We start from the raw sequence: 22,206 nt of genomic DNA, 5'->3' as shown, positions 1-22,206 counted from the left end.
GGCAGCCGGGACCCGGGCACGGGCACTGCCCTGCGCCGTCCAGGGGGCCGGGCCCCAGGACGACACCCAGAGGAGGCCTTGGTCTGTGAGGCCCCGCCGTGCTGGTTGCGGCATCGGGGCCTCTGATGGCCAGTCCTGCTGCCGGGCGCGTCCACTGGGACCCCTGCCCGGGGCCGAGAGGAGGGCTGGCTGCACGCTCCGCGCTCCGAGCTCCCAGAGCCACCGCGTGTGCGGGCGTCCTGCCCCCGAGGGGCCGTGGGCACTGGGGCTGGGGCGGAGCCGGTCGCGGCGGGAGTCCAGTGCTTAAGGGGGAAGAGAGACCGGCGACGCCCCTCCTGTGGACGGGACCTGTGGCCTGTGGGTCTTCTTGCCATAACCAAAGCGCTCTCCCCACCGCGTGGGCGGGTGCGCCCGCTGTGAGTGGCACCGGGTCCGCATCCTGCTGCCGCCGGGGCCTCGGTTTCCGCAGGCGGGGACCGGGGTTTGCCTGCTGGTTGCTGTGACTGTTTGGGGTCCGTGGCCACAGGAAAGGGCGTCGAGCTGCTTTTGGAGGGCCTTCCCCACCCCTGGCAGGACTGGCCCCCCTGCCGGCTACGTGCACAGCTGGGGCGCCTGGGGCGGGGGCTCCCCGACCTCTACTGGGAGCAGCCTCTGCCCCCGAAGTGGGGTGCTGTCCTGAGGCCGACGGGGCCCGGCGGCGCCCAGGTCAGCCGGGGGGGGGGGGGGGCAGCGAGCACGCGTGGGCCTCACGGGGCATCCGGCTGCGGAACGGTAGGGGGCCCAGGGGGCTCTGGGGCAACACGGGGCTTTCACAAGTGGGTGGGCGTGGAGTAAACCGAAAGCACCTTCCCAGCTCCCGCTCTGTGACCCCGGAAGCCAGAGCAGGGCGTAAGTTCTGCTTTTGACCCGAAGAGGAAAGAAAGGGAAGGGGTCTGTTCTGTTTTGACACTTCTAGCTTCTGATTATAATCTTGGTGGGGACCGGGGTGTGGGGTCACCCCCAAAAAGACCGGAGAGTGGGGCTGGGCGGGGCCTCTAAGCACTGGGTCCCCCCATGGGACCCCCTGGGATCCTCCTCCACCCCAGAGCCCCTGGTACACGTGCAGGGGTTACGGGAGAGCAGAGGCGAGGGCAGGACCCACCTCCAGGTGCACCCAGAGCCCACAGGCCACGGCAGAGGCCGCCACGGCAGGGGCCACATGGTCTTCCACACAAGTGGACCTTGGGTTGGAGCATGTGCCGGCCCGGATTTGGGACCCTGAGTGCACCATGCTGGCCCAGCACTGTCAAGCAGTGTGCTGGGGAGAGGGGCTGGTGTCTGAAGGCATTCAGGGTGAGCCTTGATCTTGGTTTCTGATAAAACACTCCCCTTCCTGCCTGCTGCCTCTGGTTTGTTGGCTCCTCAGCACCCGCTCCGCTCTCTTGGCGTCAGATTAAAAGGCAGCAGCCCTACGGGTTCTCAGACGTGGGGGCTCGCGGGCCCACGAAGCTCTGCCACGCCTCCCGGGAGCTGGCCTGGAGGAGGGTTGGGCCCAGCCTGGGTCCCTCGGGGCACTTCCGGGGGAGGGTGGAGCTGCCCTGCCGGCCCCTGCGCAGTGGGTTTGAAGGTGCTGCTTCCACCTCCAAGACGCGGAGCCCCAGCGCCAGACCCCCAGCCCCGCCCCATGCTCTTGCCTCTGGGAGCATCAGGACCAGCCGGTGATGGCCCAGCGCCCTGTCCACGCCTCACCCCAGGCCCAGCAGGTGTGGACTAAGAAGAGCAAAATAATGGTCGCCTAGAGCTCGTGGCCTCGGGCAGCAGGTGACGGCTCTGCGGGCCCTTCTGTGGTCAAACAGCCCAAGTTCGTGTGCCTGATGCACAGTGAGGCCAAACAAACCGAAACATCGGAGTTTGGAGCAGAGAAAGGTTTATTGCAGGGCCGAGCAAGGAGACGGGTGGCTCAGGCCCAGAAAACCCCGAGCTCCCCATAGGGTTTCGGCAAAGCGTTTTTAAAGGCCAGGTGAGGGAAGGGGGTCGCAGGGTATGCGATCAGCTCGTGCACTGTTCTTTGACTGGCTGATGGTGAGGTAACAAGGCGGGGTCACAGAGGTTCACATTACCAATCCTTAGGCTCCAGTAGGTCTGGGGGCTACATGTTCATGGTCATTGTGCAATTAACTTCTTCCATTTGGTAGGGGTTTTAGCATCTGTAAGACAGCTTAGGATATGTGCATCAGATACCGTTATCTAGGTACTTCAAGGAGGAACTAAAGATTCTGTGACTGCCTATGGCTGATTTACTGTTTGAATTCTTACCAGTTCTCCTGGCCCAACTGCTACTTTTGTCACAACGTGTTCACATCCTTTCAATCGTTAATTCTCCAGCCAGGCTTTTGTGACTCAGGGGAGGCCTGGGAGACTAAGCTTTTCTACAGACAAGAGGCAGGAAGAGGATATGGGGGGAGGGGTCTGTCCCAGGCAGGCCCCACATGTCCTGCCCGATTACACTTCCTCGCCCAGCGGGCAGCTGGCATGGTCCTGGCGCCGGTAGGTGCTCAGAGTTGGCTTCTCTTCCAAGTCCTGGTCCAGCCTCCTCCCAGGAGGCCTGGGCCGCCCGAGTCTCTGCTCCAAGCTCAGCTCAATTCACCGAGGACTCGGGGCCACGAAGGCCACACGGGGCCCTGACCCGGAGCGCGCGGCCCCTTGGGCGCCTGTGTGTGCGCACACGCATGGTGAGTGTGTACGTGTGCGTGTGAGCACGTGTGTGTGTGTCACTGCCAGGAGGCCCACTCCCTGCTGGTCCTTGGAGGCTGGGGGCTCAGCGGTGTGGGGCGCACGCAGCCCCACTCAGGCCTCCTCCCCCGCTGGCCCGCACAGCCCCGCTGAGGGGGGTCGGGGAGACTGCCCCGTGCTGGCTGCACCCCAGCGCTGAGCACCCCTCGGCAGCAGGGACGGCCCGCCCAGCTCTGCATCTCTAGGCCCCAAGTCTGGGGCCCCAGGCCCTGTCACCGCCCCTGTCCCTCCACAGGACATGCTGCGCCAGCGCCCCCTGCTGCTGCCCCTGGTGGGCCTGCTTGCCCTCCGGTCCGGTGAGTGCCGCGGGGGGAGCTCCTCATGGGAGGAATGGGACCCGCCCTGGCACCCTCCTGCCCCGAAGTCCCCTGGTGGAGGCTTAGGAAGGGCCCTGCCCTGCCGTCCTCCTCCATTCCCCCGCCCACCGTGGGGCCCACCCTCCTGGAGGCCGCTTCCCCTGGGGCCCTGGTTTCCTCCCTCCCTCCCGCTGCCCCTTCTTCTCCACCACCCCCATTGACACCCCGGGTCCCTGGAGGGCCTGCTGCCTCTGTGGGGGTCTACGCCCACCAGCCTGTCTCCTCTCCCCCAGTCCTGTCCCAGGAGTGCACCAAGTACAAGGTCAGCACCTGCCGGGACTGCATCGAGTCAGGGCCCGGCTGCGCCTGGTGCCAGAAGCTGGTAAGAGCCTCACTGAATGCCGTCAGCCACCCTGAGGGTCCTCACGCCTGGCCTGCCCTTCCCCGCTTCCCTCCTCCTGGGCTGGACCCCCTTCTCTGCCCCTGCAACTGCTGGCCTCCAGGAGCTTCACAACTCTGCTTTCTAGTGGGGCAGGAGCAGCCCAGGGACACAGTGCTGTCAGAGAGACAGACAGGCAGACACAGCATGTCCCCAGGCAGCCTGGCAGAAGCAGATCTGAGAGTGAAACCGCTGGGTCTGGACAGGTGCAGCCCGAGCCCCAGAGGCAGGAGCCCTGGCCGGAGACAAGGCAGAGGTGCTTGTAGCAGGAAGGCAGCTGCTGCCACCCGCCCGTGTGCCCCGCTGTCCGCTCCCGGAACACGGAGGGCTGGGGAAGTTCCCTGCTGGAAACCTAACTCTCTGCTGTCCTTAGTGACTTCATGTTTTACTTGTGAGACCCTCTGGGAAGAAAGGCAAAGGCCCAAGACGGCCAGGACTTGGGGTAGCTCCACCTCCTCCTGGGGAGGACCCCTTCCCTAGGGACCCCCAGATCCTGACCACGCCCTCCTCACGGGGGTCCCTGAGGTTCTGACACCACAGGTCTGTTTGGAAACACACACATGCACACATTTTGTTTTTCTCAGTTGTTTGAGGGTAGGTTGCAGACACAAACCCCTTTGTCCCTTAATATTTCCAGGGACTTTCCCGAGAACAAGGCACTCACAAAACCACAGTGCATTTATCAAAGATTGGAAACTTAACACGGTACTTTACGCTGATCAAGTTTACACACCTTGTGCAAATTTTGCCAATTGTTCCAATAATGTCTTTGATATCATCCCCCCCTCCCCTCCACTCCGCACCTACCCCACTGGTCAATATTATAATCCAGGGCCACACATTGCATTCAAATGTCTCTTTATCTCCTGCAATCTGGAACATTCGTCAGCTTTCTCTGTCTTTCACATCCTTGACATTTCTGAGGAGTTCAGGACAGCAGTTTTGCAGAATGCCCATCATATGGGTTTGTCTGGCATGCCCTCTGATTCAGCCCAGGGTGGGCGTTTTGGCAGGAACCCCATGCAGGGCTCCTGTTGTCACTTCGTCCTGATACTGGGGATGCAGCCCGGACCACGCAGCTGAGGTGGCGTCTGCCAGGCTCTCCACCATGACGTCACTATTTCCCTTTTGCAATAGTAAGTAAGTTGTGGAGAGATACTCCGAGGCCAGGAAGTACTCTGCTTCCCATCAGGCTTACACCCACTAACTTGAGCATCCGTTGGTGTTGGGTGCCTGAATCAGTTCTCACTGGGATGGTTGCAAAATGGTGACATTCCTGTTCATTACTCCTTCTAATGGCTTCTAATGTAAGGAGGAATTTTTCCTTCCCCCAATCTCCCTCTCTCTGTCTCGCTCATCGGTGTGGACCCGTAGATGTTTATTTTATTCAGTAGCTTATAAGCTATCACTTTCATTTTGTCATTTTGAAGCTCAAATTGTTCCCCGTTTGGCCTTTGGGAGCCCCCAGGCTGGCCCTGTGTCCTGTCAGCACGCCCCAGCATCACTTCCTGAGCTCTCTTACTCTCTGGGATCAGCAGAGCTCCAGGCCCGTCTGCACTTTCCTGGCCCCCACTGGGGACTCAGACATTTCTCTGAGGGTTCCTGGTTCCCCTTCATGAGAAGCCAGGCTCCCAACATCCGCAATACATTTCCCCATTTTCTTAATCCTACGATTCACAGAAAGTGGTTACAGAGTTGCTACCCACACCACTGCAGGGGGGAAATCGGGTGTGGTCTGTGTTGTCTCCTCTTGTTGGGGTGCGGTCATAGTCCCGGCTTAAAAAGTCCCTCCTCAGGTTGAATTTCTCCCTTCCCTTTCCTGAGTTTATCATATGCATTTGAAATGCAGTCAGGTTCAATTGTTTCCGAGTGGATTCCATTTTAGGGGTTTCTTCCGTCTCCATTCCTGTTAATTTTCTTTCCCGAGTACTTAAATCATTGATAGGGTTCCAAAAGCGAGAACAGTTCAGAGGCAGCTCAGGAAGCACCGCCCCTCGGCTGGCCCCGCCCCGGCACTGGGCACGCCCCCTGCACCTGCCTGGTCTCCTACCGCGGTTGCTCTTCCGAGCCTCCTTTTGTCGGAGGAAGCCGAGGGCAGGACCCTCTGAATGCGGCCGCTTCTCTCTCCCTGCCATGTCCACATCCAGGGGGCCTTCGTGGGGGCACAGTGGTCACGAGGGAAGACCCAGGACCCCCACGCTCCCGTCCGGCCTGTTTCCTTCTGAACTGCCTGGCCCAGAGCCCTGGCCTGTATTCCGGGTCCGCGTGGTGCCTGGGGGCTAACACGTGGGCCAAGAGGGGGCGCTCGCGTCCCCTTGGGAGGGAACCACTCCCTCCTTCGTCGGGTGCTGCTGACGCTGCCCAAGGGCCTGAACACCCTGGGCCAGATGCTCCGCGGGCCGCGGAGAGTCCCCGTGGCTCCACCTGGGGCTGGAGACGTTGGTTCCTGAGTCGCCTCTGCCCGCTCCCGGGCTCTCCTGGGATGCGGAGCCTCGTGAAGAGGCCCTCTGGAGGCCGCCCAGCCCCTGCCTCGTCCCGCTCCCACCGGGACTCCTGACCTGAATCCGGTGCAGATGAGGGGGTCAGCTTCGCACAGCACCCACAGTGTGGGCTCCCATCTTTTCTCTGCCCCTGATCCCTGACCCCTGACTCCCCCAGAACTTCACGGGGCAGGGGGAGCCTGACTCCACTCGCTGTGACACGCGGGAGCAGCTGCTGTCAAAGGGCTGCCCGACGGATGACATCATGGACCCCAGGAGTCACGCCACGACCCAGGAGGACCAGGTGGGGGGCCAGAAGCAGCTGTCCCCGCAGAAAGTGACGCTCTACCTGAGACCAGGTAGGCTTGGCCTCGGCTGGGGGTGAGTCAGCCCCTGATGGCCGTGTATCCATGTGTCCAGGTCAGACAGCCAGGTGGGCTGGGCGAGGCCCTGGGACTGCTGGGAAGCAGTCTGAGCTCTTCTCTCTGCCCCGGGGAGGATGCCCGCAAGAACCCCGTCCGCGGCTGGCGCCCAGTCTCTCTTTCCGCCCTGAGTTCTGTGTCCTTTTTAAAAGGGAGAACAAGCCATCTGGAAAGCACTCATCTGTCCCACTCTCAGAAGGCCAGGTACTCTTGGCAAAGTAAAGGCTCTGACAAGTCCTGCAGCCAAGGAACCCTAGTAACCATTTAAATCAGTGTTGCCCACCTGACTTGACCACGGACCCAGGTTCAGGACATAGCTCCCTGTTAGCGCTCCGAGAAACGCCCTTCAGGAAGGCGGCGTGGTGGAGCAGCAAGGGGGTGTGGCGGATGGGCCTGGGCAGGGCTGGGGCGGCCACACGTGGGAGCTGATGCTGGAAGGTGGGCCAGGCAGAGGGGACTCGATTCGGAGCTCGATTCCTCACGTCTTTGTCCAGCACCAGCTGTGTGCTAGGCACCGTCCTGGGAGCTGGGGACACAGGCTATTCGTGTTGACAGATAGACAGGTAATTACAGGTACAGGTGGTGATTAAGGTGACGAAGAGCTGAAGCCAGCGGGATGTGACTGAGGAAGGGGGATACCCCAGGACGGCCAGGGGGCCCTTTCCGGGCGGACGGATTTGCTTGCTGCCTGGTGGTAGAGACGGTCTTGCTGGGGAGATCGAGGGAGATCCAGGTGGATCTCAATTTCAACAATGCCAGATAAACAACGAACACTTTTCAGTATCTCTGTGCCCAAATAGTCTTCTATTTGGGAATGTGCTCTTTATCTGAAATTCCAATCTGAGTAGGCGCCCTGCATCTTACCCGCAGGCCTCAGAGAGTGGGGAAGTCATGAGGGTCCTGAGGCCTGCAGGGGGCACCAGTGCCCCCGAGCCCCGCTAGATGAGGTGGCGTGCCTTCACTCTCCCGCGATTCCCAAATCCCGCAGGTCAGGCGGCTGCGTTCAACGTGACCTTCCAGCGGGCCAAGGGCTACCCCATCGACCTGTACTACCTGATGGACCTCTCCTACTCCATGCTCGACGACCTCATCAACGTCAAGAAGCTGGGGGGCGACCTGCTCCGGGCCCTCAACGAGATCACCGAGTCCGGCCGCATCGGTGAGCTGCCCGCTCCCGCCTCCCCTGAGCCCTGGCCAGCCTGCTGCCTGCACGCCCCCCAGGCCCCCACCCTGGGCACCTCTGTGCCCCCGCGTCCCGAGGGCAGGGCACCAGGGCTCCAGACCTAGTGTCCCTGGGTGCAACCCCCCCAAGTGCCACCTTGCTTCCTCCCCCCGCCCCGGCATGAGGTGGGGAAGCCGGGGCTCACGGCCCGCCCGACCCCTAGGCTTCGGCTCCTTCGTGGACAAGACGGTGCTCCCCTTCGTCAACACGCACCCCGAGAAGCTGCGGAACCCGTGCCCCAACAAGGAGAAGGAGTGCCAGGCCCCGTTCGCCTTTAGGCACGTGCTCAAACTCACCGACAACTCCAACCAGTTCCAGACAGAGGTTGGGAAGCAGCTGATCTCGGGAAACCTGGACGCCCCTGAGGGCGGGCTGGACGCCATGATGCAGGTCGCCGCGTGCCCGGTGAGGCCCCTGCCTGCCCTGATTTCTCCAGACCTGGGGGCCTCCGTCACGACACCCACAGATTCCACTATTAGCTTGCGACCCTGTGCAAATCTTTTGAAGCCTAAATGCAAGGAAATGATCCTGTTAAGCAAGACCCCTGAGCCACCTAACCCTGGCGGGTCCTGCAGTAGAATCACCCCCGCTTCCAGTGCCCCTCAAGGAACAGAGGGTGTCCTGGCCAGGCTCCCCGACAGTTATGTGGCTTTAGTGTCGGTGCCGGCCGTCCCCTGCCCCCCTGCTGACCCCTCACCACGTGGTCCTGTCCGCCGCTGTATCGTGATGGGTTGCAACACATCGACCCGTGTATAGCCGCGCAGTCCTGCCACCTTCACAGAGTGGACCCCAGTCCCCGAGACTCTCTGGTCCCTGGGTGCACCATCCTGCATCGCAGACACACATTTTCATTTCTGTGTGAGGTCACGGTTCATGACGCGCGTGTGCCCTGGCTCTGTCCCCCCCTCATCACGGTGTCCGTGGGTTCCTCCCTCTGTGTTTGCAGTGCTTTTCCCTGAGATAAACATTTTTAAGAATTTTTTCTTCTTTGGGAGTATCCCCTTAGGAGGTGGTCCTAGGTGTGAGCTGATTGGGCCACCGAGTATGCAAATGTAAACATGCATTCCTGTCCCTTCGGTGTCCCACACGTTCACCTGGGCATCTGGGAGGTTGTCGCCCCACAGACACTTCTCGGGCTCCCCTGGGCGCCGGGTCCTGTCTCTGGTCCTCCTGCTCCCCAGAAAACCCAGGAGTGGGGGGCACACAGCCCTGAGGCCGACACGGCAAGCTCTGCCTTGGCTCCTCCGGTCTGTGGGTCCCCGCTGGGGAAGCTGAGGCAGGTCACCCTGCCCTCTCCTTGTCAGGAGGAAATCGGCTGGCGCAACGTCACCAGGCTGCTGGTGTTTGCCACGGATGATGGCTTCCACTTTGCGGGAGACGGGAAGTTGGGCGCCATCCTGACTCCCAACGATGGCCGCTGCCACCTGGAGGACAACATGTACAAAAGCAGCAACGAATTCGTGAGTGCGGTGTCTTGGGCGGGGGGAGTGGGGAGGTAGGCTCAGTCCCAGCCCGGGGTCCAGAGGGGTGGGGAGGGGCCCTCGCTCTGGGGGAAGCACTTTAATGGCACCAAGAGGTCAGAATTCTCTGGTCCAGGGCTGCTGTGAAATGATGCTCGGCACCCTGGCATCGTAAACCCCAGGCACTGCAGAGGACTTTAGAGATGTGACCCTTGGGGTCCTCCACCTGCAGCCTGCAGACTCGAGGTGGGTGTTGGTGGCAGCTCTCAGGGGCCCACCGACTGGGACAGGACAGATGTGACATCTGAGGCTCCGGTGAGCCTCTGCCTGAAATTGCGCACGTCATGCGGTTGTGAAAATAGGTGCCACTGTGCTGGGGGCGGCATCTGGGATGCCGCCCCCAGGAGAAGTCAGAGGCGCCTCCCCAGCGCCCCACAGTGTGGACACCGCAAAATGCTGTTCACTCTTCTCCACTTTGAGTGTCTGGGAGCGGTTCCTTGCCACTGGATTTCTTTTTTAGTGCATTGATCAGGAAGCACTTCGCAGCTTTTAATATTTTCTTGAGTGCATTTCAGTATTGTCAGTTTCCCTCCTAATCCCATTATTTCACGCGTTTGCGAACATCATTGGGAGCGGCCCCGTCACAGCACGAGGCAGGCGCCCTGGGCCGTCACTTCTGCCGACAGGAGCGGACAGGCAGCCTGGATGGCTTGTCCCCAGCCTTGGGAGCCATCTGACCGGGGGTCCCCTCTCTAGGATTACCCGTCGGTGGGCCAGCTGGCGCACAAACTGGCAGAAAGCAACATCCAGCCCATCTTTGCTGTCACCAAGAGAATGGTGAAAACGTACGAGGTAAGCGGGCTTGAGCAATCTGGCAGGACATGGCGTCGCAACTGAATGGTGACAAAATCCAGGGTGACCACAGCCTGAGTTCTGCTTCCATGCTGGGTGCGTGGGCTGTGGCCACGTGGGCGGGCCGAGCTTCGGGGAGCGAGCGCTGCTGCTGAGGGGCTGAGGCCTCGTTAGGCCACATGACGCTGACAAGTCCTTGCACTTCAGTCATCGTGGTTTTGCCTCAACGAAACCCTTTGGGTCTGCAGACCCCATCCTTCACGTCAGGGAAAGTTCCTTGTTTTGTGTCCACATACGTTTGCACGTCAACACTGTTCACGCAGTATAAGGTGTACACAGGAGGGTTCTGGAACCCCCAGAGCACAGCTCAGTGTCGCGAGGAAAACACCCCCATAACCAGCAGGCGCCCGGGCCCCCCAGCAGCTGTGACAGCACTTCCTTCCCGGCTCAGGAGACCTGGGTCTGTCCTGACTTTTCTGAATTGCTGTTCTTACTAAATTGTTCTGTGGCATGGAATTCTCGTGGGGAATTTTCTTTTGTCTTAGAGCGTTTTTCATCCCTCCTCCCTTCTCCCAGTCACTGTGGGGCTGTTTTGCTTGCTGTGCTTTCATCTGCCGGGCTCAGCGTGGCGGCCTCTGGCTGCGATGGGCTGGGAGCGCCTCCTGGCCCCTCTCCTTCCCCGAGTCCCGGTCCCCTTCCTGCTGAGGCCCGTGGCCTGCTGTGCCCGTGTGGGGCGTTTGCCAGTGGGGCCAGCCGCGCCTGCCATCAGCGTTCCCGGACCCCAGACTGGGGACAGGTTGCAGGGGACGCCGAGGGAGGAGGGGCAGGTGTCCGGAAGACCCCCGGGGGCTGGCAGTGGGAGCTGGCCCAGCCACAAGGACAGCAGGGCTGGTGGCCGGGTGCCGCTGAGAGAGCACCCGCCCACATAAGCGGCCCGAGCGCCGGCAAGTCAGGGCCTCGCAGCCGCCGTGTCCCCAACCGTGTTACGGGATGTAACATCTCCTCGTCGCCAGGAGGTGGCGGGTCCCAGTAATTTGCTATTAGGAGCAGGAGTCGTGTCCCAGAAGGCAGTGTGCTGATGGGGTAGAAGCTGGAGACGGGAGACTCGGACCCCAGACCCTGCTCCCCGACAGCAAGGACAAGGTCCTGGGCAGGTCACAGGCCTTTCTGAGCCTTAGCTTCCTGACCCCGTTCCCAGGGCTCCTAGGGAGGGGGGTCGAGGAGGCCCGCGTCTGTATGGGCAGCTTACGCTGGACCCTCCTCCGTACGTGTTTCTGCACCGAATGGAGCAGGTGGCCAGGAGGGCGGCTCTCGGAGCCCTGGCGGGGTCCCGAGGCTGAGGAGGAGGGGAGAGGGGGGCCGAGGCCGGAGGTGGGGTGGCCAGGCTGTGTGTCCTCGTGAGCTTTGTGGAGGAGACTGGACTCCATTCTGGGGCGTCACAGCAGGGCTTTGTGGCAGGGACGTGACCCACCCTTGGTTCTGCAAGATAAAGTGATGGTGCAATTTCCCGTGAAAGATGGGCTAAGCTAAGGGTGGCAGGGGACACAGATGTTCCCTGGAGGCTGCCCCAGGCTTGTCTGCATGACCCCGGGCTCCGGCCTGCCCACCCCAGAGGTGCCGCTGGACCAGCCGGCCCCGCCTGCCAGAGCCAATTGTCACAATGTTGTTTAACACAGCCATTATGAAAGTTAAATTATGTCAACTCACACGCTCAGAACACATCGCTTCCTGATTTTACGCCACATTTCATGATTACCTGTGCCCTTGGGTTGTTTGTACCTATCACATCTGCATGATGGGGGGGCATCTTTTTTTTTTTAATAGACTTACTTATTTATTTATTTTATTTATTTGGCTGCGGCAGATCTTGAGGCATGTGGGATCTTTCGTTGCAGCGTGGGCTCTCTAGTTGTGGCGTGCGGGCTTAGTTGCCCCGTGGCGTGTGGGATCTTAGTTCTCTGACCAGGGAGTGAACCCGTGTCGCCTGCATCGGAAGGCGGATTCTTAACCACTGGACCACCGGGGAAGCCGCCGGGGTGGCATCTGACCACGGCGAGGCACATCTTCCCAGCTCTGCCTTCAGTGCTGGGACATCAACCAGGGCGGAGTACTTCTCCCGAGGAAATCGGCAAACGCTGCAATTCAGGGTGTTTTTCTTCCTGAGAGCCAGTGGTTAAACGTTTGCCTGCACAACACTTGACCACGTGCTGTCTTAACTAAATACAGTAAGAAATTGGGTGCAGGGTTGTCTGAGCCATCTCACAAGCAGGAAGGAAACCCTCTGGGATGTTATTACAAAACTGGGTGGATGCTGAGGTGTCCTGGTACCAGGGTTCTGGCCACGCCCACCTGTCTTCTTCCCTGACAGAAGCTCACGGAGATCATCCCCAAGTCTGCAGTCGGGGAGCTGTCAGACGATTCCAGCAACGTAGTCCAGCTTATTAAGAAAGCCTACAACGTAAGTGTCCCCTGGGTAGTCAGCCAAGATGCCGCCCCGCTGTAGGCCAACAGGAGGATGGTCTGGAGAGGAGAGCCCCTGCGTTCTTGGGCCATCCTCAGGCACTTCCCCAGGGCAGCTGTCCTCCTCGTTGATGGTGTGGTAGGTGCCACCCCAGGCCCTCCATGCCTTCCCTGGGACTCGAGCATCAGGCCCTCTTCCAGCCAAAGGGCCTGCTGGCCTCGCGAGCACAGCTCGCTGGGAGCACCCAGTAAGCACTGATGACACTGCATTGAGTCAGAGCCCCACTGAGGCAGCTCCGTTTGCTGCTCGTACCCTCTTGGAGCCCTAGGCACCCCCCACCCCGAGCAGGCCCTCCCAAACTCCAGATGCTGCCCATGGGGGGCTCTGTCTTTGCACCAATGATGCCACCTTCAGCGAGTGGCTCATTCACCTCTCTGTGTCTCTCTATCTCTGTTTCTTGGCTCATTCACCTCTCTGTGTCTCTCTATCTCTGTTTCTCTGTCTCTCTTCCTGTCTGACGGTCTGTCTCGCTCTCTCTCGTTCACTTAGACAGTTTTTCCAGCTCCCACCCTGTGCCAGGCACTGGGGTTTCAGTGGTGGGTGGACGGTCGAGCTCCCGTTCTTGCAGGGCTATGACCTGTCTTCCACTGGCCTGTGTTGGGGGGCGTGGCATGGGTAACCCTGCCACCAGCGGCATGGGGTGCAGGACCCGGCACCCACGGAGCTCTCAGTGGACACACGGGTGGAGGGAGGGGGATGAGAGGCGTGCCAGGCGTCGGCTGGGAAGGGGCGGAAAGGGCCGGGGACAGCGGGGTGAGCCTGATGGCGATGCTCTTTGCCCACAGAAACTGTCCTCCAGAGTCTTTCTGGATCACAACACCCTCCCTGACACCCTGAAAGTCACCTACGACTCCTTCTGCAGTAAGGGGGTATTGAAGGTGGACCAGCCCAGAGGGGACTGCGACGGCGTCCAGATCAACGTGCCGGTGAGGCTCCCTCCCGGCCTCTGGAAGGGGCTCCCCCAGGGACAGCGAGGGAGGGTGCATCCCAGCACACGGCTTCACAGGGACCAGCAAGAGGCGGGGTCCAGTCCACCGCGGGTCCAGTTCCTTCCCTTGAAAATCCACACACACTGTTCGCGGCCTGGTGTACACCGACCGCCGCGAGGACGGCAGCGCCCCCTGGGGGCAGATGCTGGGTACAGCGCCACCCGCCTAAGAAGGGCGTTCCTTCTACACAGGGCATCTGCTTTGGTTTGATTTTCTTGATTTTTGTGTTTTTGTTTTTTGACAAAGACATTAAAGCAGGGGCCACACCAATGATTATAAACAGGCACTGAGTTATTTCCCTGATATTTTAAATTTGTCGTGACCAGAACAATTAAACTTTTCCTTTCTCCAGCTGTGAATTAATATTCAGCAAAATACTTGCTTTTATTTCTAAACGACATCGGAATTCTTTCAACTCTGTGACTTACTAAATGTGTGTGACTTTTTAGTGAAACGTATCCCCCTCATACTGGGTGATCCATACAGGAATTTATTCAGTCTTGTGACTGATTGATTACTTCCCTGATGTTTCTGCTCTGTCTTAACGTACGGGTTGGAGATTCACTTACATTGATTTGCAGTGAGGCTTGCCGTGGACAAGCCGGTGCTCCCTGAAGCTCAGTGCTGGCTGAGCAGCAGTGCTGTGTGAGTGGCAGGGACTTTGCCCTGCCCGCTCGGTTCCCCTTGGGCATTCGGGGTCAGAATACAACCCCACATGCAGAACCTAGGACGTCCTGTGCGATTTTGGCATCTTAGCCTCCAGGCTTCAGGACAAAATACATGGAGAAAATATACATCATTTACAAAGTCACTCTAAAATTCTTTAAAAGGGATGTGAGATTAAAAGTATTCTAAAGACATCCCTGCCCAAGTCCAGGCCACCAGAGGATGGTGGGGGGGGGGGAGCTGGGGGAGGGGTGGGGGGCATGTTCCAGCATCTCTGACTCTGAGTTTCCAACTCTCATCCTCTCTTCCCTCATCTCCCCTCCCAAGTCCTGGAGCCACCTGGAGTGTCCATGTCCTTCCCTCCCCCCCACCAACATGCACTCCCCCGGGGGCCCAGCAGGGGCGGTCCCCTCCATGCTTGGGAGCCCAGGACGCTGACCCTCACCCTGCTAGGCCATGCCCTTGTCCACGCTGCCCAGGGAGGAGATGGGAGCAGGGTTGTGTGCCCGGTGTCCAGTGTTCACCTGAGCCCTGCTTTCCCACTACAGATCACCTTCCAGGTGAAGGTCACAGCTACAGAGTGCATCCAGGAGCAGTCATTCGTCATCCGGGCGCTGGGCTTCACGGACACGGTGACTGTGCGGGTCCTCCCCCAGTGCAAGTGCCGGTGCCGGGACGCGAGCCGGGACCACAGCCTCTGCGGCGGCAGGGGCTCCATGGAGTGCGGAGTCTGCAGGTGAGGCCGCGGCCCCGCCCCCCGCGCAGGCGCCCCGCAGCAGAGCCGGCGCGGGAGGGCCCTGACCTCACATCTCCCTGCAGGTGCGACGCCGGCTACATGGGGAAGAACTGCGAGTGCCAGACGCAGGGCCGGAGCAGCCAGGAGCTGGAGGGAAGCTGCCGGAAGGACAACAGCTCCATCATCTGCTCGGGGCTGGGGGACTGCATCTGCGGGCAGTGCGTGTGCCACACGAGCGATGTGCCCAACAAGAAGATCTACGGCCAGTTCTGCGAGTGTGACAACGTCAACTGCGAGCGCTACGACGGCCAAGTCTGCGGGGGCGAGAGTGAGCGCGGGGGACAGACCAACCGGCGGAGCCTCAGCCGCCCCTGGGGTGGGGTGGGGGTGGGGGTGGGGGCTCGGGCGGGGGCTCGGGCGGGGCTGAGTCTGCGGGGGCCCCTGTCTTCCAGAGCGAGGGCTCTGCTTCTGCGGCACCTGCAGGTGCCAGAACGGCCACGAGGGCTCGGCGTGCCAGTGCCTCAAGTCTACGAAGGGCTGCCTCAACCTGGATGGCGTCGAGTGCAGCGGCCGCGGCCGGTGCCGCTGCAACGTGTGCCAGTGCGACCCCGGCTACCAGCCACCCCTGTGCCTCGAGTGCCCGGGCTGCCCCGCGCCCTGCGCCCGCTACGCGTGAGTGTCCCGCCGCCCCGCCGGCCTCGCGCCTCCGCGGCCCGGGAGAACCGCCGTCCGGCCGGACCCGGGGCGCGGGGCGCTGGGGACGGCCCTCCCCCGACTGCCCTGCACGGCCCCGCAGCTCCGGGTGGCCCGGGCCCCGCGCCGCGCGGACACCCGGGGCCCCGCGTCCCCGCCCCTCCTACCCGCGGTCACGCCGCGCCTCTCCCGCAGCAACTGCGCTGAGTGTCTGAAGTTCGACCAGGGCCCCTTCGCCAAGAACTGCAGCGCGGCGTGCGGGGAGACGAAGCTGCTGCCCAAGCCACTGCCCGGCCGCACGTGCAAGGAGCGCGACTCCGAGGGCTGCTGGATGACCTACACCCTGTTGCAGCGCGAGGGGCGGGACAGATACGACGTGCACGTGAACGACACGCGCGGTGAGCCCGGGCGGGTGGGCTCAGGACCGGGTCCCCGCGCCGCTCAGCCTGCCCGCCGTGCGCCCTGCTCCGGGGCGGCCGGCTGACCCGCAGGGGCGCTGCCCGGAGCGCTGGCGCTGAGCGCGGCCTGGAGCGCAAGCCCCGAGAGCCGGCCGGGGGGACCATGGGGGCCGCCGGACCCACATCCGGCCCTGGCCCTGCAGGGGCCCGCGGAGCCGGAGCCGGAGCCGGCTTCCCCAGGTGCCGCTGCCCGCCCGCCGCCCGGCTCGCCGGGGACCCAGAGGCTGACTCTGTCTTCATAGGTTCCCGGGACACGGGACACGGGGTGGGGACACAGGAACCGGTTCCCAGGGGCCAAGACGCCGGCGGGGCGTGTCTCAGAGGTCAGGAGGTCTCTCTGAGGAGGACACTTGCAGCTGAGACCAGGGGATGAGGGGGTGAGAGCTGCTGGGCTGGGCTCTTACTGGGCCCCTGTGAGTCCGGGGGCGGCGGCGGGGGCGGGGTGGGAGGGGTTGGGCTTATGTCTCTTCCCAGACACACCGGGAGGCTGCCAGCCGGCTTTCAGCGGAGTGAGCTGCGCTTTCACAGGCCGGGCGCAGACCCGGGAAGGGCCGCTGCCCAGTCCGGGCACTGAGCAGGGCTGGGTTGGGGTCCTGGGGGCGGCGTGGGCAGAGCCTGCCCTTGGATGCAACTCTGGGCGGGATCAGCAGGGAGGGCAACAAGTGGGGACGGAGGGTGGGTCAGTGTCGAGGAGGTAGGTTGAGTGTGTGGGACGCGGGGACTTAGAGTAACACACTCACGGGGGGATGGGCTTGAGGGTTACATCAGCAGCACGCCGCGCAGTGTGGACATGCCAGCTCTCGGTACCCCCGCCCCTTTACTGCTCAGAGAGGCTGCGGGGATGGGGCACAGGCTGCGAGGCCGGCCTCTCGGGTGACCGCAGCAGACGCGGGACAGCAGTCCACCCCGGGGTCCTTGCAGGACTGAGACCTGCTCCCAGCTCCCCCTCCCCACGACAGGACCCCCAGGAAGGCAGGTAGGGCCCGAGCCCTTTGTCTGTTACCAGGGCGGCAGAGCCCAGGCTGCTGGTGCAGACAGCTCTCCCCGGGCGTTTTAACAGGCAGGTGTGGGGTCAGGTCTGGTTTTGTGCGGCGCTGGCTAACTTGTTCCACTTCTGTGAGGACGGGGAGGCCCCCTGGAGAGGCCAGGATGATGCGGTGGGGCGGGGCGTGCCCGCAAACCCCAGTGCCCACAAGCCGGGCAAACAGGGGCTCACACTGAACATTGTGCCTTGGTCAGGGGCCGCGCGGGCGTGCTGAGGGGGAGTCCAGAGCCTCCCCCTCCCCCAAGCTCAGGAGGAGGCTGGGTGCAGCCCCTCGGGCACTGGGACCCCACCCCCCTCCCTCCCTCCCAAGGCTGCTGCCATTGGTTCCCCTGGGAGCGCCTTGACGAGGAGAGTGCCCATCCCTCAGCTCTGATCCAGCGTGGGTTGGGTTAGGTCCCGGTGATTGGGTCATTGGCTGTCCAGGTGGGAGGCCAGTGTCTGGCCCTGGTTCCTCACTGGCCACCTCGGCCCCCTTTCCTTCTCCATGAACAAAGGGCCTCTCAATTTCATTTGGAACCACAGGGCCTGGCCTTGTGCCCAGCTCTGCACCCTCCCTGGCTGGGGGCCGGGGCCGGGGCCGGGGCCGGTTTGCTCACTACCTGTCGCTGAGAGCCAGCAGCGGGACCCCGACACCGTGCGGGGACGGGGCGGGCCTGACGCCCCCACGTGTGTGCCTCCTTGCCTTAGAGTGCATGAAGGGCCCCAACGTCGCCGCCATCGTGGGGAGCACCGTGGCAGGAGTCGTGCTCGTCGGCATCCTCCTGCTGGGCATCTGGAAGGTCCTGACCCATGTAAGTGACCTCAGGGAGTACAAGCGCTTCGAGAAGGAGAAGCTCAAGTCCCAGTGGAATAACGTGAGTGGCCCCGGGCCCCCGCGAAGGCGCACCTCCCACCCTCTGCGCCGAGGGCATGCCCACGGGAGTGTGAGCCTGCCTCACCCCACCCTCGCGGCTCGTCCCCAGAGCCCAGCGCCTTCCTCCCTGTGCTGACAAGTCACGCTTGCTTTTCTCACCAGGATAACCCCCTTTTCAAGAGCGCCACCACGACAGTCATGAACCCTAAGTTTGCTGAGAGTTAGGGCCGCTTGGTGAAGACAGGGCCTCTTGCACCACCCAGGTGGGAGCAGCCCACGCCACGTCCCCTCCAGCAGGCCGACCGTGACCCCGTCGCCCAGTGGACTTGGCTGACGACACTTGGCAACTTCACCACTAACTGAAAATCCACCGTTTTTCCTGCCCTTAGCATGACAGATGCGGCCAGGTAATTCTAGGAACTCATCAGAAGGGCCAGCCTCCCCCTTCTGGTATGAGTGACTCTTGATAGCAACTTGAAGAAGGAATTGCTCGTATCCTGTAAGGTTAGACATGTGTTGTCCTTTGTAAAAATTAGCACAGCAGTCTGATGAAAGGTGGTACAGATTTATTTATATGTGAACTTCTCAGCGTGTAAAATTACATTCCATTGATCATGCTGCCCTCAATCACGTGTACAGAAAAAATTAATAACCCTTCCGCAGGGGCTTCCCTGGGAGCCGGGCTCTGTGCCCCACCTCCACTGCCCTTCACACACTCCGAGGGTCCGTGTAGACTTTGGGCCGCGGCTCAGGGTTCTCTTTTTTCTCCTTCCTCACCTGTTGGCCGTGCAAGCCCCTCTCTGTCCCTGCCCGGCCCCACCTCCTAGGCAGCTTTCAGAAGACAGGGGGCAGCCCCAGCAAAGGGGGTCCCCCTGCAGAGCTTGAATGGGGCCGAGGCAAGATGGGAAAGCGGGCGTCTGTCACGCTCTTGGCTGTCTACACCCGCTCTTGGGTAATGAGTGGAAGAGAGTTTAAATAAGTGTGTTTCTCACGGGCTGTTTCCTGGGGTGACCTGGAGGTCAAGGTGATCCGGTGTGATGGTAGTAGGTGGCAGGTCTCAGCGTGATCACCTAGCCGTGTGCGTGTCCGCCAATCTCTGCAGGCTCCATGTGGGTCAGGGTCCGGGTGTGGCCCGTGAGGGCCCGTCAGGGTGGGGCGGTCCTGGGTCCCCAAGGAAAGGGCTCTATTCCGGTATGTTAACATCCTCTGCAGCCCTGCCAATGCTGGCTCTTTCCTCATGTTACACAGACCTGAGAGAAGCAGATGGATGTGAGTACAGGGTGAATATTTGTGAATATTTATTCACGTGCATAGACATAGTTTCAGGTGATACTTGCCCTTATTTTTTTCCGTAAAATGTATAATTTTTTATTAAAACCCCAGCATAACTCTTTATTAAAAGAACATCAGTTCAGGGACTTCCCTGGCGGTTCAGTGGTCAAGAGTCTGCACTTGCACTTACAGAGTACTGCTCATGCCCTCTCTGTGCAGAGAACAGGGGGCAAAAGCAGAGACCCTCACTGCCCTCCCGGAGGTACACAGAGGGTAGCCTCACAGCCAGTGTAAAATGATAAACGATGCCCGCTGAGACGGAAAAGCACGTGGTCCAGGACTGAGAGCAAGGTTTAAAGAAATAAAAGTGACCACCTCACCCACTACACTCCCGCAGCTGATAACTTTCACTGCTGCTTGTTTCCCTGCAGGGGGGAAGCTCTGCCCTCCCTGCTCGAGCCCACTCACAGCTGCTTGGACGTCAGCACCCTGTCCTGTCTCGTCCTGTGTCGCCTCATCCCTTCCGTCCAAGGAAGTCTGGTGCCCTCCCCCAAACGGCCCCTTCCTCCGGGGTCCCCTGCGTGCAGTCCCCGTGCGCTTCCTGTGCATCCGCGTCCACAGACACCTACTGATCATTCTCCCTCTGTTACAACCGGGGTGCAGTTCCCTCCTGATGCCCCTTGGTCCCCAAAACTCCAGCTAGACGAGTGCCCTTCTTCCTCCGGCAGCACAAGCCCGTGGACCAGAAAAAACGTCCCGAGCCGCGCCCTCCAGCTGAGGCGGTGTCCTCATTCACCTTCTCAATTAGGGTCACAATCCTACGTCACTCATCATGGGCCCATCACCCGATGGGCATTTGTTTCTAGACTGTGGGTGCATTTCAACAGGATAAAACAAAACCCATTTCGCGGGTTGGTTTTACCCTTTTTTAATGCAACCTCCATCGTGCACCGTCCTGTGCTTCGGCAGTGTCTCCTCCTTAGCCAGGTCCATCCCAGCGCCCACACCACCTGTGTGGGAACCCGGACGCTGCTAAGGCCCCGGGTCAGCTGGGCCCTCCCCCTCCCCCAGCCCTTCCTCCCTAGGGGGTTTGTGCTGTGAACAACTCTGAGCTCCCACACGGGCAGGTTGTGACCTGCGGCAGGTGGCACACACCAGACTGGGGGTGGGGTGGGGCAGGCGGTGGTATCGGAATGACGTGGGAGCACCGTTTACAGCCAGGCCCCAGTGACCAGCTATCCGGGGGTGGCCTGGAATGTCCCTTTTTTGGGGGCGGGCCACGCCTGTAGCTTGCAGGATCTTAGTTCCCCAACCAGGGATGAGCCCGTGGAAGCGTGGAGTCCTAACCACTGCACCACCAGGGAGTTCCCAAGGGATGTCACGGTTTTAACCCTCAAAGTCCCTTTACCCCAGGAAACCCTGAAGTCTGGGCAAATCTGGACGGTGGGCCATCTCTGGTATGTGTGTTCTTCCCACACAACCAAGCGATTAACTCAGTTCTCTGAGGACACTGACCAGAGTCCCACAAATTTAACTCCATTCTGACACCGTCTACCTTGAGATCTCACAGATTAAGGGCTCAGTCCCACAAGACCACCCCCCGTCCCTTGCCCATCCCAGGTTGTCATCTGTGCTTCTGACGGACCACCTATAGATCAGAGATTTGGTTCATTTGCAAGAGGGGCTCACAGAACTGGGAAACAGTTTACTCACTAGATTACCGGTTTATTTTTGTAATAAATGAACAGCCAGATGAAGAGGTGCACAGGGCAGGGGATGGGGAAGGGGCACAGGGCCCCCAAGCCCTCTGAGCCCACTCTCCCCCCAACTGGAAGCTCCCTGAACACCGTGCTTCTGGGTTTCTCTGGAAGTTCCATTATGCAGGCGTAGGCATGGTTGATCAAATCACTCCAGCCCCTCTCCCCTCCCTGAAGGTGGGGATGCAGAGGGGACTGAAAGTTCCCCAGGCAACCAACCCCCGTCCACTGCTGCTTTCCAAAGGTCACCACACGAACAAACTCAGATATGCTTGAAAGGGGATTGATATGAATAACAAAGACACTCCTGTATCACTCATTACTTGGGAAATTCCAAGGGTTTTAGGAGCTCTGTGCCTTGAACAGATGAAGACCAAATATATATTTCTTAACAGTATCACACCACCCTCTGGGCCCCCAGCAGACCTGCGAATGGGCACATCTGGAGGGCATCTGGCTTTGAGTCCCCTACTTTTAAATTCTAACTGCTGAGGGCCTTTTACTGTATGGGACCTGGGCCCCTCCACCTGGGCAGGTGACGAACTAGAATAGGGGGTGCCCTATCATTGCCCTTCCAGAGCAGCACTTCCCAGCTCAGGGTCTCAGCAGCCTGTGCCTGGGGAGCTTTAAACAACACCTCGCCCACCAAGTTCTGACTTCCTTGCTGGTGTGTGCATGCGTGCGTGTGTGTGTGTGTGTGTGTGTGTCTGAGAGCGCTGGCATTGCCACTTTTAAATGGACTTCAGGTGGTGTCAGCTGAGGTTGAGACCCCGCTGGCCCAGAACCATGCTTCTCAAAGGCCGGTTCAGAGAGCAGGCTCAGCTTCACCAGGACATTTGTTAGATGCGGATGCTGGGCCTGGCCCCCGACCTGCTGAATGAGAGGCTCTGGGACAGGCTTGAGTTTCACAGTTGAGTTTTGCCAAGTCCTCCGGGTGATTCTGATACACTCTATAGTCTGTGTATAGTTAGGTGAAGCAAGCAGATGGAGGTCTAATTCTGGACATAAGGGTGCCTCCGTGCATGGGGGCTGCAGGTGCTGTGGGTGCAGGGGGTGATGCCCCCTCAGGAGGAGGCCCAGGGGGAGCTCCCCTCCCGCCCCCCCCCGCCCCCCGCCCCCCCTCGGCCCCCACCCCCCTCGGCCCCCGCCCCCCCGCACAAGTATCGGGCTTCCCAGGAAGTCAGAGGCCTGCATGCAGGGAGGGACCAGATACCAACTCCGCCTGCCTTGCACCCTCGTGGGCAGGGCCAGGGCTGGCTGGTACCCCGAGGAG

General features: G+C 60.9%; 1 protein-coding gene across 5 annotated transcripts in view; it reads left to right on the top strand.

Annotated features, from left to right (window-relative positions):
- The window catches only part of ITGB2 (integrin subunit beta 2), a 35,796-nt gene extending 16,452 nt beyond the window's left edge, over window positions 1-19,344 (top strand). For 3 of the 5 annotated variants that reach the window (XM_036849810.1, XM_036849811.1, XM_036849809.1), the window contains 15 exons: window positions 3,008-3,068; window positions 3,362-3,450; window positions 6,166-6,346; window positions 7,398-7,568; window positions 7,795-8,036; window positions 8,936-9,091; window positions 9,848-9,943; window positions 12,312-12,401; window positions 13,250-13,390; window positions 14,668-14,855; window positions 14,939-15,183; window positions 15,308-15,527; window positions 15,744-15,946; window positions 17,739-17,905; window positions 18,067-19,344. In XM_036849810.1, coding sequence (XP_036705705.1) covers window positions 3,011-3,068; window positions 3,362-3,450; window positions 6,166-6,346; window positions 7,398-7,568; window positions 7,795-8,036; window positions 8,936-9,091; window positions 9,848-9,943; window positions 12,312-12,401; window positions 13,250-13,390; window positions 14,668-14,855; window positions 14,939-15,183; window positions 15,308-15,527; window positions 15,744-15,946; window positions 17,739-17,905; window positions 18,067-18,129 — 2,310 coding nt within the window. In that variant the 5' untranslated portion in view covers window positions 3,008-3,010 and the 3' untranslated portion in view covers window positions 18,130-19,344. The remainder of the gene's footprint in view (window positions 1-3,007; window positions 3,069-3,361; window positions 3,451-6,165; window positions 6,347-7,397; window positions 7,569-7,794; window positions 8,037-8,935; window positions 9,092-9,847; window positions 9,944-12,311; window positions 12,402-13,249; window positions 13,391-14,667; window positions 14,856-14,938; window positions 15,184-15,307; window positions 15,528-15,743; window positions 15,947-17,738; window positions 17,906-18,066) is intronic. The other 2 variants (XM_036849807.1, XM_036849806.1) reach the window with 1 other exon arrangement.
- The last annotated feature ends 2,862 nt before the right edge of the window (window positions 19,345-22,206 follow it).

This window comes from Balaenoptera musculus, chromosome 4 (assembly GCF_009873245.2).
Source record: "Balaenoptera musculus isolate JJ_BM4_2016_0621 chromosome 4, mBalMus1.pri.v3, whole genome shotgun sequence".
Taxonomy (NCBI): domain Eukaryota; kingdom Metazoa; phylum Chordata; class Mammalia; order Artiodactyla; family Balaenopteridae; genus Balaenoptera; species Balaenoptera musculus.
This window is presented reverse-complemented; position numbering and strand designations above follow the sequence as displayed.